Source organism: Vigna umbellata, chromosome 11 (genome assembly GCF_029865625.1).
Source record: "Vigna umbellata cultivar VRB3 chromosome 11, Vumbellata_1.0, whole genome shotgun sequence".
NCBI lineage: Eukaryota > Viridiplantae > Streptophyta > Magnoliopsida > Fabales > Fabaceae > Vigna > Vigna umbellata.
The window spans coordinates 33665392-33682718 of NC_142175.1; the positions used below are offsets into that span (position 1 = coordinate 33665392).

The following is a 17327-nucleotide window of genomic DNA, read 5'->3' on the forward strand; positions in this document are numbered from 1 at the left end:
GGAACTTTGTTATACCAATGTGGTATAACAAAATCTGAAGTCGAAGATCTGCCGTTGTTATAATCATTAGCTTGTATCTGGGTAGCAAAGCAGCAAATGTTAAAGGAGACAACGCTAGAACAGAAACTGTGGGGAGGCCACAATCAAAGTTAGATTTTGAAGAATCAAGGAACATGGCCAGAAGAAAGGGACAAAAACATTTAAAATTTCAAATATTCTATATGCTATTTTGTGTATTTCTCTACTGATCACAACTTCTTTGACACACTACAGATATCATTGGAATTTTTCCTTATTTACATATTTCATCCTTTGCTTCATATTTTCTTACAGAGCATACCTTTACCATTAACATCCATAAAAATTTTCATCTTGAATAACGGTCCACAAGTGCTTTGGCTTTATCTGGTGCAAAGAACCTAGCCTGCACAAAAAAAGTTATAATAGTGCAGAAAAAGAAAATTTTAGTTTATATAAATGTTATTTTTACATTTTATTCGCCTACTCAATTATGAAAGTTCAACTCATAAACTTACTTGTATGAACATTCTTTCAGCATCACCGATATTTTTGTTTTCTTTTAGGATGATTCCCTGTAAAAAATTACAAGACATACTTTGAGTGAATAGCTCCTTCCACTACATGTCCTTTGGCAGAGAAAGCGATTGATTAAAGATATCTAACACAAGTCATTTATGAAAAGTTGAATATAGAATTGTATCAAGACATACTCAAAACGAATTAGTCTATTTCGCTTTCGACTTTAATTTATTGGCACTATTAGTGAAATTTGTTCTTATGCATATGATTTGTACATAGGGTGAATTCTTATTCTATGCCTATGAAAATGTTTTAAACTAATAGTTTATATGTATTAAGCTTAGTTGTGTATTCAATCGAACTGTATTTCCACATCACTTTGGTGGAACTAGTATTTCTTACAACTCATGGTCGTGCCAAAAGGACTAATTGGGCAATACAGTGGGTCTATCGGGCCAACACAAGTTTTGAAAAAGGCTTTAGATACCATGTTAAATTATACAAAGGAAAAGAAATTAATACAATAAATAAATGAGATATGATATCTTCTAATAACAAAAATATGATACAGGAATAAGTAAAAAAAGTTTCTAATATTCTAATAACACATAGGGCCAACACAGTTTTGAAAAAGGCTTTAGATAGCATGTTAAATTCTACGAAAGGAAAAGAAATTAATACAATAAATAAATGAGATATGATATCTTCTAATAACAAAAATATGACACAGGAATAAGTAAAAAAAGTTTCTAATATTCTAATAACACATCCTTATTTCTATAATTATAGCACACAACCTTGGAAAAAACCAAATGGACAGAAAAGAACTAAAGCAAAGTTCTGTAAATAATAACTTATTCTACCATATAAATTTGCTGCAATGATTATTTTCTTTAATTAGATTTATAAAGGGAAAAAAAGAGCATTTAGTGATTAAATGAGATGAAAAATACAGACCTTAGCTAAGTATCCACGAAAATCATTAGGGTAAGTGGATATGAGTTGATCATAAACAGCTACAGCATCACTGACATGGCCCCAATCTGAGTAGGCTTTCCCTAGAAGTAATTCAACCTGAGAAATGTAGGAATTTTAGAAAAAATATATGCATAAGAAACAAAAAAAAATGAAGTATGTGAAATGTACTTTCAGAATGCTACATCTCAGTAAATCCTAAAATAAAATAAAAAGATTAAGATGAAACTAACGAATTTTTCCTGCTTGCGAAAGGTACACCATTTCACCACTATTAAGAAATGACTTTTCGTGCCTTTCAAGGGTAGTATTTTTAAGAAAAATATGGAAATGGGTGTATTTTAAATAAATTACAGATATAGGTCAATCAAGTTTTAAAATATGATTTTAGCTTAAAAATAATTATTGAAATCGTGCTTTAAAAGAAAATTTCAACTGTTTTTGTTTTTAAAAAAATAGAAGTTGTGTTTTTTAAAACAGTTTATTCATACCCCTAAACTTATTTGAAATCTATCCATTCCTGTGATATTTTAAAAAAAAGTACCCTAAAATGTAAAATCCTGTTTCTAGGTTATTACTCTTATTCTTCATGAGCTTGGTGACAGTGCTGTCTTTGCCGACAGCAGCTGCTGGTTGATGGCAAGTCCGCAGACGGGAATAACAACATGAGCCAGCCTAGGGTTTACCAAAATGAGCATTGTGAAGGTGTTGTTCTACAGTGGAGGCATACTAAAATGCCACCACACAATAATTGGCTTCGTGTTCATAACCTTCCAGGTTGGGCAGCGCTAATACGTAGGATACCAACTTTGAAATAAGTAGATAACTGAATATTATTCTCTGATTATTTAGTACACAGGGATATGATGAAAATTCAGCTGACTAATTCATTCTAACCCAGTAGTTGCAGGCAAAAAAAAAAATACCGATTCACCACCCTAAATAAGAAAAATAAAATCTGAAATAAATCTATACAGAAATGGAAATGAGGAAATAAAAATCTCAAGTTAGAATTGTGAATTTACTTGGACAGGGTCCAGCTTCTGTGAGTCTGATGGGTTGCTATTAGAACTTTTGCTTAAGTTTTCGGAACTCAAATCCTTACGATAAGTCAAAAGTAATTGAACAGCCTGTTGAAGAAAGAATGGAAAAATAGAATGTTAATTCAACATGCATAGTACCACTGGGAGTCCAAAAGAAAAACCCCATACTTATACTTATGTACAATATATTATTTGATTTTGTTGGGAAATCAAAGGAAGAGAATACAAGATAACACTACCTTTAATCCAAAACCCTAAAATATAGGTTCTTCTTATATATATATTACTAAGTTTGTCTATTTATTTACAATTTGGGACTCCAACTTATACTTGAACTCCAATAGGTTTAAGGAATTACTTTTTGTTTCCATTTTATGTTTTATTTTTCCAAAGGTATGTTCAGAAAATGGGAAAATCAATATTCATGTACAAATCTTTAAAGAGAAGAAACAAAATGAAATAGGGGTGTAAAAAAATGGACTCTAAATTTTTTTAGTGAATTATAACGAGTTAAAAGTAAACCATTAATCCATTTATGACCCCTTAAACAAATATCAAGAAAAATTCAATCCATCCATGAGTCATTTAATAAAAGACCATCTAATCCCCCATCAACTATTTCTTGGGATAACTATCCAAACGATTCATTTAAAAGCATATTATATTTTATTCGTACAATACTTACGTACATTCTTGTACCCAAACATAGTATGGTCCAAAAGACCGGTCCCATAAAAAACCATGCTCAACCAATGAACTTTTAGACTACTTAACCCAACGGATGACAAAAATATATTGGATGACTCAATCAAACCAACAAAAGTGTTGATTCAATCCATTAATATTTATTTTTATAATTGGATGGATTGATCGGATTCTATATGGATAGATAGGATTATTAGTGGACAGATGGATTGAATTGTCTCGTCAAAATGAAAAAGGGTAGCAATTTTGTGATTATTATGAAATACAAAAATGAAAAAAAAATGTGGGTTTTGACTATTTGAGTGCATAAATCTTTGAAGAGAAGAAACAAAATGAAAATAAAGTGGCTTATTTGTAATTACTAGTGGAAAACAAATGTAAAAAACGTTTCCACAAACCTAAGGAACCATAAGCTTTTGAACCAGAATGGTCATATCATGAAATTGGAGCATTATACACCAAAGCCTAAGGTTAGATAAGAAAACTGTAGTAAACAAATAAACGTTTATCTGCAAATCGTGGATCATAAGAATCAGGAAAAGAAAAACTTTTCTTCCAGTACTATAGAAATTTTCCAATTAGTTATCGTCTTTGGACAGAGTAATCATCGTGAAAACCATCATAAAAAGGTGTACTTGATTGTACTTTTAGAAAGACGTGTGGAAATTAACCATCATCAAGCAAAATAATAGAATTAATTTGTGCATATTTATCCTGAAAATCCTTTATCATGACGACAAACCTCCTCCGGCTTTTTGGCAGCGAGTAATGAATTGGTAAGGCCACGGAGAACTTCAAGTTGGATATCTTTGGACACCTGTCAGAGATCAACCAAATTTTATGGATAATGTTTGATGGAATTACTAAGCTTGCTACATTTGATCGATTATAATTTGTAGACATAGCCTCTTCTTCACTAGATTTCAGATTAACAGATATATTGCTTTCATTAAAAACTTTAGCATAAAAAACTTAAGCACATACTATGGGAAGTAAAGTGCAAAAAATATTTTACAAGAGCAGAAAATATAATTTATCCCAAGTCCTAAAACAATCATCTAGTTGCTGATGGTTTTATGACATTACTCCAAAAAAAAAGGTTGAAAATACTACTGACCTTTGCTGAACTTTTATATGCAGCAACACTCCCTTCATAATCCTTGAGTCCGTATTTAACTTCTCCAAGCAAACGAAAAACATCAGCATCACTTGGTTTTACCTTGGAATAGCACCAAAAAAATTTCTCAACGGTAATCTAAGGTCAATTAGCATGATTTTCACAACATATTTTGGAAAGAGAAATTCTGTGTCTAATAAATATATAGCTATAATTTCCCTCGTAGAGATACTTTCCAACACATGTAACTGGAAAATTCCAGGGGATATCCATGCTCAACACAATACCTTCGTCAAATCATCAAGTAGAGAAGCAGATCTTGCATATTCCCCTAGTTCAGCCAAAGTTACTGCAGCTCCCTGGAAGTCATTCAAAATGTATCTAAAAAGACAGAAATCAGAAGAACAGAACTAGCATCCAAAACTTACTTCAAGAGCAGTTGGATCTCTCGGGGAAATACTTAATGTTGCTTCAAATTCCTTGAGCCTACTCTGCCATATATCACAAAGTATACCATAAATGATTCTGTGGTTTTCTCAGAATGTATAGAGATGATATTTGAAGGATTACATAACACAGGAAAGGGTAACGTGGTAACTTTGTTTATACATAATGAATATCGATACGCCCTAATGGAAGGAGTATATTACTCCTGTGTCACTAAAAATTTATCTCAGAATCAGATGGAATCAGACCAAACAAAGCAAACTAATGACAGGCCCAGATGATAGGTGTCAGAAATAACAGAATATGTCGGTACTTCCGTAGACACACCTTAGTTACTCCAAGAGTGGTACTGGTATCTAAGGGAAAAATAGGATTCTGAAAAAATTATCTGATGAGGTAATTCTTAAACAGAACAAATCACAGTAAGTACTATCAACTTGATTACATAATCCGAATTGTTCATAATCTTCAAAAATAGTTATAAAGTTTCTTTGCTGTGTGTGCACCTGTATTTATAGCATAAGTTGTTCAATTGTTACAATTTGCAGGTCCCAAAACGAAAATCAACTAGCCTTTTGGTAGAATCTCTGTCCATAATTACTAAGAGAATTAAGCAAATTTAAATTCCTGTTGGTCAATTATTATAAAATCTCCTTGTCTACACATTACTTCTTTGTATTTGGTAAGTGTCCATGGAAGGCTTTACCATCTGATAGAAAAATACTGATCTGTCATATCAAAGCTAACTATATTTATTTTTATCTTGCCTGATGTTAGTCCACTACCGGTAAATAATGTTGAAAAAAAAACACAACCAACAATACCAAACTTTAATCCACCAAACCTTCACTTTTCCATCAGTTCGTGGAAAGAAACAATCTTAATTCAGTGAACTTTGGCTTCACAAGGAAAGGAAATAAGAGTATAAGACAAATAATTAGGAAGGACATCAGTGCCTGACCAATTGCTAGAAGATAACAATAATTGGGTGGAAATCATACCTGGAGAGTAGCTTTCTCCTCCTCGGACAACTTACTATTGACAACAGCACTTTCATCCGTAGGACTAACACTGAAAGATATCCCAATTTAAACTGTAACCAAAACTACATGGCAAATAATGAACATGATGAGGAAATATATGAATAACATCCATAATTACAAGCAGCGCCGAGCATGACATAGTTTACAATTCAAGATGATGAATATCTTGAGCTATATAGGTCTGATGGAGGATTTGATGGAAGTTGATAAGTCTGCCTAGTAACGTCTTGTCCCAGTTTATTTGTAAAAGCACGCTAATTAAGCTTATAAATGATTTAGATGTTAGTCCTAAGGTATCACCTTTCTCATAAAACAATAGGTTGAGCATAAAATTCATTCAATCCCAATCAAAAGAGAAAACCTAATTAGCGCTCTTTTCAAGCAAGGCTTTAAAGTTAACAATGCTAAAAATCAATCTACCCCAATTTAAAGATTATTTACCAATATTATTTTTGTAACACGCTTGAGAAGTTAATTTAACTGGTAACAAACAAAAAAAATCAGATAAAATACGAATAACTGTGCAGCAAAAGACCGAGATGCAAAAATAGGCTGTTCCAATAATTAATTATCTGGTTTAAGAGCATGCATACCTTCCCGATGGAAGAAAATCTCCAAAAGCAAAAACCAGACCGAAGACTACAACAGCTACCCCCACTCCAATCTGTATCATGACAGTTACATACATGTACAGAGTTTTGATATCTAAAAGAAAACATGGTTTTATGTGGTAGGAAGCAACAATGGTACCTTAGTAGGAAGGCTAATTGTCTTTTCGTCGGAAGAAACTGGTGCATCATAGTCAATTGCTCCAAACTCCTTTTGCTCCTCTGCCTTCTTCTGCTCAAGTGCTGACCTGCGTAGTGTGGAGAAAGAGTAACTGAGCATTGTTGGTCATAATTACAAAGAGTGAAATAGGTGTAAGAGTAAGGTGCACCTTCTAACTGTTTTTAGGCGTTCCTCAAAGTCAACATCCAAAAAATCGTTCCTAGATTTGCCGTCAAGTTGTGAACTTAAACGGGGCGCCTCTGCCAATACCATATTATCATATAAAATAAAATGAAAGGCAAAAAAGGGGTAGCAGAAGGGAAGAGATGCTATTGAATTGCACTTACGAGAAGAAAGAGAGCGAGACTGTTTAGGTGCTGGTCCCTTGACACTGCAACAAAAGACAGACACACATGTAATGGCATGGCATAACAATGACATAATCTGTGAATTGTAAATACGTATATAACCATGAAATGATGCATCATCATCATACCTTTGCTGCGACACGAGACCCTTGTCAGATTTGTTGGTCTGGGATAGAAATAAAAGAACAATCAATAGAAATGAGAGCTTAAAAAGAAATGGAAATGGAGAAGAAGAAGACGCAGCCTAACCTTAATCCTGTTGGAGTTTTCTCCAAAACCACGACCACCTTGCTTCGAATCGGAGCAATTTATTTGGAACCAAAAGAAACCGCTGCTTCTGAGAGACATTGCATAGAGCTTTTGCATTGTATTGTATCACATACTTGCACCACACCACAGTTGTGATAAGGTTCCGAGAGCTACTATGCAACTGTGAAGTATATCAAATTATTCTATTATTTATTTTAAAAAAATATTTAATTTAATCTCTTCATTTTTTAAATCAGTCAAACTTACTCACTTTCTTCCAATTATCATTATTGTTATCATATTTGAAAACTGAAAATTAGCCTAAACCTACAACCATAAGTTAATTTATTGACCTATAAACATTTGAAGAAATTGTAAACATAAGATGAAAAGGAAGTTAAAGAAAAGTTAATATTCATGGAGATTTAAGGGGAAGGAGGTTCACATGTAAGATTGATTTTGATATAGAGATGGAAAGAAATTCATTTGTGTTTTTGCAATTTTAGTATATAGAAAGAGTGTAGAAATTGTATAGAAAGAGTATAAAAATAATGTAGAAAGGATGTAGAAAGGGTATAGAAAGGATGTAAGAAAGTTGTAGTAAGGAGTAGGAATGGTGTAAGGAGAGTATAAGAAGGTTGTAAAGAGAGTGTAAGAAGGTTGTAAGAAGGATATAAAATAGGTGTAGGAGGAGTGTAAAAAGATTGTAGCAAGGGTAGAGGAAAAATATACAAAGAGTGTAGAAATAGGGTAGGAAGGCGGTAAAAAGGGTATATAAAAGATGTAGAAAGGGTGTCGAAAGGAAATAAAAATATTGTAGGAGGGTGTAAAAAGTGTGTAGGAAGATTGTAAGAAAGATGTAAGAGGAGTGTAGGAAGGTTGTATTAGGTTGTAGAAAGGGTGTATAAAGTGTGTAAAGAGAGTGTAGAAAAGATTGTAGAAAGAGAATAGAAAAGTTAGAGGAAAAGAGTAAAAATTATGTAAGAAGAGTGTAAGAAGATTGCAAGAAGGATTTAAAAAGAATATAAAATAAGTGTAAGAAGAATGTAAGAAGAGTGTAGTGAGGGTAGAGAAAATGTGAACAAATAGAGTAAAAGGAGTGTCGGAAGGAGGTCAAAGGGGTGTATAAAGAGTGTAGGAAGGGTTTTTAAATGTTGTATAAAGGGTGTAGAAAGGTTGTTGGAAGGTTGTTGGAAGGATTAGTAAAGAGTGTAGGTAGAAAGGGTGTATTAGGTTGAAGATGAGGTGTAAAAAAGGTGTAAAACATATATAAGAAAGTTGTATAAGGTAGTGTGAATGGTGTAAGAAGAGTGCAACAAGGTTGTAAGAAGGATGTCAAAAGGGTATAAAATAGGTGTAGGAATAATGTAAGAATAGTGTAGAAAGGGTAGAAGAAAAGTGTACAAAGATTGTAGAAAAGAGGTAAAATAGATGCATAAAGGGTGAAGGAATGATGTAGAAAGGTCTAAGAAGGGTATAAAAGTATTGTAGGAAGTGTGTATGAAGGTTGTTGAAAGGTTGTAAGAAGAATGTAGGATGGGTGTATAAAGTTTTAGAAAGGGTGTAGAAAGAGTGTAGAAAAAACGTAGAAATGTTGTAGAAATAGTGTAGGAAAGTTTTAGAAAGGGAGTAGAAATAATGTAAGAAAAATGTAAGAAAGTTGTAAGAAGAGTATAGAATAGGTGTAGGAAGTATGTAAGAAGAGTGTAGCAAGAATGGAGGAAATGTGTACAAAGGGTGTAGAAAGAGTTTAGGAAGGAAGTAAAATGGGTGTATAAAAGGTATAGAAAGGGTGTAAGAAGTGTGTAGAAAGGTTGTTGGAAGGTTCTAAGAAGGATGAGGAAAGAGTGTAAGAAATGTGTATTATGTTGTAGATGAGATGTAGAAAAGATATAGGAAAGTTGTAGAAAGGAGTATAATTGTGTAGGAAGAGTCTAACAAGGTTTTTAGAAGGATGTCAAAAGGGTATATAATAGGTGTAGGAAGGGTGTAAAAAGAATGTAGTAAGGGTAGAAGAAATGTGTAGAAAGAGTGTAGAAAAAGGATAAAAGAGGTGTATAAATGGTGAAGGAATTATGTAGAAAAGTCTAAGAAGGGTGTAAAAATATTGTGGGAATGATGTATGAAGTGTGTAAAAAGATTTTTGGAAGGTTGCAAAAAAAATGTGGGAAGAAAGTGTAGGAAAGGTGTGTTAGGTTGTAGATGGGGTATAGAAATGGGGTAGAAATTTTGTAGAAAGAGTTTAGGAAGAGTGTGTGAAAGATAGAGGAAAGTTGAAGGAATGGTGTAAGAAGAGTGTAATAAGGTTCCACAACATTTTTACAACCTTCTAACCGCCTTCCTACACACTTCTTACGCATCTTTTACCCTATTTTTACACACTTTATACACTTTTTTGTGCAACTTTCTTCTACCCTTGCTACACTCTTCTCACACCCTTCTTACATTTATTTTATACCCTTCTAACATCTATTTTATACCCTTCTAACATCTATTTTATACCCTTCTAACATTATTCTTACACTCTTCTTACATCATTCCTACAACTTTCCTTCACCCTTTGTACAATTTAATACATATTTCTTACACTCTTTTCACATCCTTCTTACAACTTTCCTACACACTTCTTATACCCTTCCTACAACATTTATACACCATTCATACACCATCTATACACTCTTTGTATGTCATTCACACACCACTTTTATCCTGTCCTACACATTTTCTACATCTTTTGTACACCTTTCTTCTACCATGGCTATACTCTTCTTATACTTTTGCTACACCTATTCTATACCCTTCTTATATTCTTTGTATAACCTTCTTACACTCTTCCTACCCCCATTCCTACAACTTTCCTACACTTTTTTTATACCATTTCTACATGCTTTCTACACTTTTCTATATCATTTTTACTCTCTACATTCTTTCTATGACTTAATACACCATTCTTACACTCTTCCCACATCCTTGTTAAAACCTTTCAATGACTTTCCTACACACTTCTTACATCCTTCTTACAATATTTTTATATCCTTCCTACACCATTTTCACACCTTTCTAACCATATTCTATACCTTTTCCACCCCATTTTTTCACCCTTTCTAGACCCGTTATACATATTTTTTACATCCTTTCTCCAACCTAATGCACCATTTCCTAAACCCTTCTCACAATCTTTCAACAGCTTTTCTACATACTTCTTTGGGATAAAGTTTAATTTTAGTACCATGTATTAGACTTGGTTGTTGATGTCGTTTGAAATCTTAGAAGGTTTGTATGATTTATATTAAATTAATAAAGTATCATGAGGTTTAAATTGGTCATATGTGAATAAATGTTTATTGAATATGCCTAAGAGTGGTGAAAAATAAATAAAATAATAAATAATTAAGTTAAAATTGGAAATATGTGAATTTATATACTTTATATATTTATTATATAGTTAATATATTAATGTATTTAGCTTTGGCTAGTGGTATATTTGTTGATTGTGTATGCACGGCTTGATGGACGCACCTTAGAACCTTGATGAGAACACAAGTGGGTTAATTTTACATATTTTCTTCTAAAGATCTTTTTGGATGCGTCAATAAATAAAATAAAATATAGAGGGCTGCTTCTAAGATGGGTGGGGGAGAGCGTTTTCGAGAAACAAGAGAGAAGATCAGAGAGAGCGAAACCCACCCAATCTCATTCTTCTTCTTCTTCAATTTTTTCTCTCTTTTCTTCTTTAAAACCAAAAGCCCTTTTTAGTCCAGTTCTTCTTCTTCTTCAATTTTGTTTTTTCTCTTTCTCGGATCAAACCCTATAACCGTGAACAATGAAGATTGTGGGTTGCCAAGAGTAGAGTTATTGTACGAATTGGTGAATTGAGAGGCCGCAGTAAGGACTTTGGATCAAGGTACGAGGAGTTGTTTAGTTGTGTGTGTTGAATGGCATGGTTCTCTCTATTTATTTGTGTTCACTCGAGTATTATATGATGGGAATTGAGTTATTAAATGTTCAGATGACTGGGAAGAGGTATTGAAGAATTGAGTATGAGAATTATGTTAAATTGATGTTTGAGTTGTATAGGGGTTAAGAAAAATGAGAGTTCTCCTCTGTTCGCTCTTTGGCGAGTAGTAAAATGTGATTATTCTTATGTTTCTTGATTCGTACCTTTTTCTATGGTTACTGTAATATTCGATATTATAAGGGTATGGTTTCTCTTAAAAGGAAAGAAGAACAGGATAGTTGTTTGGTAGAAACAAATATATAATGAGTTCTGTTTTCAATTTTATAAATCAAGAAGTTGGTATCTATGGTTTAATTAAAGATGGGCTGGAAAATTGATGTATGCTTTGTGGTGTTTAATATTTCTGAACTGGAATTGTGGTAGGAATCTTGAATGCGTTAGTTTAGATTTTCTTGTTATCTTTCCGTGTAATCTTCCACAATGGTATGTTAATGGATTCTGGTGTTCTAAGGGATGCTTTGGGTTGGTTGTGTTATAACTATAGCTATTTTATTTGAGCATATGGGTTGCGTGAATGGGTTTGGTGACTCTGTTCTCCATGAGTGAGACTAGTTCTTAGTGTAAATATGGAACAACAACTTGGATGAAGTGATTACTTGTTTTGTTGAGTTCAGTGATTTAAAATCTGATTGTTACTAGTTGAAGGAACCTAAGTGCATCACTGTAATCGGTATATACATGTTTTAGCTAATAGAATTAGGATGGTTGTCCTCTAAAACTTTAACTGCATACTCCATAAATACAATGTCTAGTAATGACGGGAAAACCTTGTGTACCTTGCTGTTTGGAACTTGTAAGGGTTAAGACTTTATGTGTTACTATGTTTAAGTTAATTAGAGTTCTTTTAGACTAATAATTAATGACATGTGGGTATACATCACGTGGAATATAAACTCAAACTGTTTGACATTGCCTATAGTCTTAGAATTTATTTTATTGTTGAAATAGTGTCATATGTGATTCAAATGATACCAGAAATACATGCTTGCCGTTATGAGGTGATTCGGTTCATTAGAATTGGTTGTAAACTAAGCTAATACCGTGAGAATATATTTTGGTGTTGTGTGTGTCTTAGTACTGGTAGTATGTGTGTAGATTGTCAATTGATGTTATATAGTTTATAAAAATAAAAATAAAAATAAAATGAGGCACAATGTTATTTGAACTTATGTAAGAGTTCAGATTGTTAGGATATCATTATTCTTAAGTTGATAATGAATTACTAAACTGATTGGATATGGTTAGTTGGATGCTTGATAATGTATGATTAAACTTATCGTTGCCTGTTGAGATTTGGATTTGAGTTAGAGAGTTGGTGGATGTGGATAGAAGTTTAAATCTCTTTAATATTTATATTGTTTATGTTATATGGATGAAATTAATGGTTGACACGTTTAAGAACTCTCTTGGTATTGAGAGAATGAATTGTAGACTTTTGAAGACTTGATGATGTTGCTTAAGTACTAATTTAGAAAGTTAAATATAAGGATTAATTTGGTATTATTTGGTACTAATTTGAAGACTTGACACGTGTGTAAGGTAATTTTGTATTATTTGAAATTATCTTTCAATTCTGAAATTGGGTCAACTGCTGAAGGTAATACTGCTATGTGGATTGAACAAACAATGTAATATGAACTTAAGGTAAGGATGTCATGATTGAATTCTGAATTAGCGTGTGAATTAGCCTGTCATTATTGTACATGATTGAAATGTTAAGTTATTTAAATATTATATGCTATGAAACGTGTTAAAGTGAGAATGAAGGTATGTACTGATACAATTTTTTTTTTTTATTTAAATGATTAGTTTAGTTAAAATTAGTTAAACTTGTAAGTAATCGGCAATAGTATATTTTTTTAATCTGTTTTGGTAAGTGGTAAATAAGTCAAAGTTATGTCTGACATAGATTCTAGTATTTCAGAATTTAGGAAAAATTGGGATAAGGGTTTAGAGTAAACTATGATAATATATATATATATATATATAGTTATTTGTAATACGAAATATTCATTAAGTAAATATTAAGTTTCGGTATGTATTATTAAGTAGTTCAGATAATTGGGTAATGGTTTGTGATTGATTATGCTTGGGTTTCTGGAAATGAGGGTATTAAGAAAAATGAAATTATTTGATTGTTAAATCTATATGGGACCTAAATGTGTGGAATACGAGTGCATGTTTAATTGATACTTATCTTTGAAGTTGTGAGAGCTTAAATAGGTGTTTTGTGTAGAGTTATGTATGGATATTATATAACACTTATTATTATTATTATTTTTGGTTAGTAGTTGATGTCAAATAACAAGTTATTATGTTGGTAGCGAGTTACGAAGCAAGTTACCAAGTTATAGTATTTGCTAATATGGTTTTGATTGTCTTGAACAATTATGTTACTGTACTGATATATTCTGGATAATTAGATATTATTAGTCTAAATTATGAATTGGAATAAGTGTATTGATTGTATGTAAATCTTACTATGGGTGAATTTCCATTGCTGGTAAGTTTTAGGTAAATGTTAAGGGTGGGAATGTTATAATTATTGTTGTGGTTGGGTTTTAATTAATAATCGGTATGGGAAAATTAACATAGGAATTAAATATGTGTAGTGAAAGTTTGGTATTGCTTGAGTTTATCTGAGACATAAAGTATTTTAAGTAGGTTCTGGGCGTGAATTTTGAGATGGAGTTGGAGTATTTTTTTTGGGAAAGGTTGAGGTTTTGAATGATATAAAATTGTGATAATTCATGTGATTAAACACATTACATTTTATGGTTCTTATAATGCTAAGTCTCTAGAAAGTTCTAAAGGAAAATTTGTTACTTGTAAATGAAATGATTTGATGACTACAATTTCTTGCTATAAGCTTAACTAAACTATGATTGGTCGTCTGAAAATGAAAATATTGGGATTGATGTATTGTTATGATAACAAACCGTCAGTTTTGGTTTCGGTGTACACTATTTAATGATTCTTTGGGTTCGTGGATACTGTTATATGATTGTAGTTGAATTGGAAATGTGTTTGGATTGTTAAATTATGTTAGAAGTATGAGTTATTGATGTTAATGTGTTAGTAAATTTATTTTGCCATATTATAATCCATATTGATACAGATGGTTGCAGTGGATCATGGATATTGTGAAATTTCAGACCTGGAGACTTGTTTTAATCATTATAATTATTGTTGTTATTAAATTCAATATTTTGTTTGAACCAATAATATTTTAGTATGGAACGTTAGGTATATTAAGATTAATGGAATGATGTATTCTAATAAAAGTGCTTGTAATGTGAAGTTAGTATAATGATGTACGATCATGGTAATGTAATTGGAGAATTGGTTGCTAGTTAATTAGTCCAAATATACAATGTCTATAAATAAGAGTTGATTAATATTGATGTAGTTGTCGGTACGTGTATATCTTGTTTTCTTAAAATGTTTAATTTATTGAATGCTTAACTCACTCATACAATTGTGTGTTTTGTCAATTGTGTGTTTTGTCTTTGTGTAGAAGATTATTTTGAGAAGTGAGAGATGGGATAAAGCCTTGGGAAGATTTACAAGTGTCATGCATAATAAATGCATGTTTTTGAATTATTCTGTAGTTATATACTTTTTTTCATATTTAATTACTGAATTGTAAATATTATGAGTTGTAAATATTAAATAACCATGATGTGGAATATGAAAGAAATTTCTTTTATAGATTTTTGATAAAATAAAATAGAATGATTCTATTTATGATTATGTAAAGTTTAAATATTTAAATGGTTTTCATGAAATTCAAATAAGGGGCGTTAATATAGACTTGTTACATTTTTCTTATACCTTTCCTCTGCATCTAATCTATGACTTTCTTACTACTTTTTTATACTCTTTACAACATTTTTATTCTTTTCTTACAACTTTTTTATATTTTTTTTACATTTTTTTTACAATATTTTAACATTTTTTATACATATTTTTTACATTCTTTTTACAACTTAATTCACATTTTTACATTCTTTCTGCAACCTAATTCACATTTCTACATTCTTTCTATAACCTAATTTATTATTTCTACTTTTTTTTACACTTTTTCTACATACATCTTTCTTATAATTTTTCCACAATTTTTCTACACATTTCTTATATCAACTCTACAATATTTTTACATTTTTTCTATACTTTTTCTACACACTTTGTGCAACTTTCCTCCATCCTTGCTACATTTTTCTTGCACTCATCCTACATTTATTTTATATCTTTCTTATATATTTCTTAGAACCTTGTTACAGTTTTATTAAACCATTCATACAATTTTCTTGTACTTTTTCTCCTTTCTTTATACATTTTTTTACACATTTTTGACACATTTCTTACAACCTAATATGTCCTTCCTACACTCTTTCCACATCGTTTTTACAACCTTCCAACAACATTCCTACACACTATTTATACACTTTCTATAACATTTTTACATTCTTTCTACACCTTTTATACATCATTTATACAAATCTTTTACCTTTTTCTACACTCTTTTTACACTCTCTGTACAACTTTTCTCTACCCTTGCAACACTCTTCTCACACCATTCCTACATCTATTCTATATCTAATAATTTTCTTACAACATTCTTACAACATTCTTACACTCTTACGTAGTTTTTTAACCCATTTTTATATCTTTCCTACACATTTTCTATACACCTTTCCTACACTCTTGTCACTTCTTCTTACACATTTCTTACACTCTACATTTTTACACTCTTCCTACACCCTTTGTATCCTTTCATATACTCTTTCTACGTCCTTTGTATACCTTTTCTATATCTTTCTTACATCCTTTGTACAACTTTCTTATACTCTTCTTATACCATTCTTACTCCCTTACTAAAACTTTCATACACATTTTCTACGCCATTTCTATTTCTTAAATCTGAAACTCAAAACCCTAAATCATAAACCCTAAATCATAAACCCTAAACCGTAAACCCTAAATTGTAAACCATATGCCCTAAACACTAAACCCTAAAACCTAAACGCTAAACCCTAAACAGTAAACCCTAAATAGTAAACCCTAAACAATAAACCATAAACCCTAAACCTCAAACCATAAACCCTAAACCTCAAATCATAAACCCTAAACCATAAACACTAAACCCTAAATCCTAAACCCTAAACCATAAACACTAAACCCTAAACCCTAAATCCTAAATCCTAAACGCTAAAGGCTAAACCCTGGACCTTGAACCCTAAACCTAAACCCTAAACGCTAAATGTTAAACCCTAAATCCTAAACCCTAAACGCTAAATGCTAAACCCTGGACCTTGAACCCTAAACCTCAAACCCTATACCCTAAACCTTAAACCCTAAATCTTAAACCCTATACCCTAAACCTTAAACCCTAAATCTTAAACCCTAAACCTTAAACCCTAAACCCTAAACCTTGTTGTTTATAGTGTCTTTTCATATTTACCTTTTTTCAATTTTCACAGTTTATGAAAATAATATTTATTAACATATAATATGAAAAACAAAAGAAACAAATGTGTAGAGAGAAATAGGGTCGTACCCCTACTTAGTAATCACATTTATTGTTTCATTAAATTTGACTTGAATTTCACATGAATTCCTCTGTGTATAATGTCATCATCATTTCCTCTGGGTACAATATTATATTAGAAAACATAACTCTTACTCAATTTTTGAGCAATTAAAGCAACTTATTAAGATAATTTGTTTTAAAACAAAAATCAAATTTAGTATTTATCTAAAAATTAAAAACAATTTCGAATAATTCAAGTTACAAAATTGCTTGTTAATCATTTATAGTGAGCCCAAACTAACTTAAAATTGGCATGGAGTGTGTAATCAGAGTGTTCAAGATTAGCAATACAAAAAGTTACCGTCAATAGTTTAAAGTAAAAAAAGTGTTGCGAAGTGACAAATTTGTTTGCAACATGGATGAACTAAAATGAAGTGTTTCGCAATGTAAAGCCTTAATTGGTTTTTAGGTACATTGTGATTCCTTAATTTAATTTAGCTGCGCTGGATTTGGATAACAGG

General features: G+C 31.5%; 1 protein-coding gene and 1 long non-coding RNA gene across 2 annotated transcripts; one reads left to right on the plus strand and one right to left on the minus strand.

Moving 5' to 3' along the window:
* Positions 1–115: 115 nt before the first annotated feature.
* LOC124835906 (Tetratricopeptide repeat (TPR)-like superfamily protein) lies at positions 116–7426 on the minus strand. The gene is made up of 15 exons (XM_047310936.2): positions 7256–7426; positions 7135–7172; positions 6986–7029; positions 6808–6898; positions 6621–6726; positions 6464–6534; positions 5829–5898; positions 4809–4871; positions 4668–4739; positions 4381–4482; positions 4006–4080; positions 2541–2645; positions 1498–1614; positions 537–593; positions 116–424 (listed from the first exon to the last, which is right to left on the minus strand). Exons 1-15 carry the CDS (start codon positions 7370–7372, stop codon positions 368–370), a joined length of 1185 nt encoding a protein of 394 aa, XP_047166892.1. The 5' UTR covers positions 7373–7426; the 3' UTR covers positions 116–367.
* Positions 7427–10797: 3371 nt separating this feature from the next.
* LOC148191552 (uncharacterized) lies at positions 10798–15026 on the plus strand. Its single transcript, XR_015782807.1, has 2 exons — positions 10798–11159; positions 14791–15026. It is a non-coding gene; the product is annotated as an uncharacterized LOC148191552 (long non-coding RNA).
* The last annotated feature ends 2301 nt before the right edge of the window (positions 15027–17327 follow it).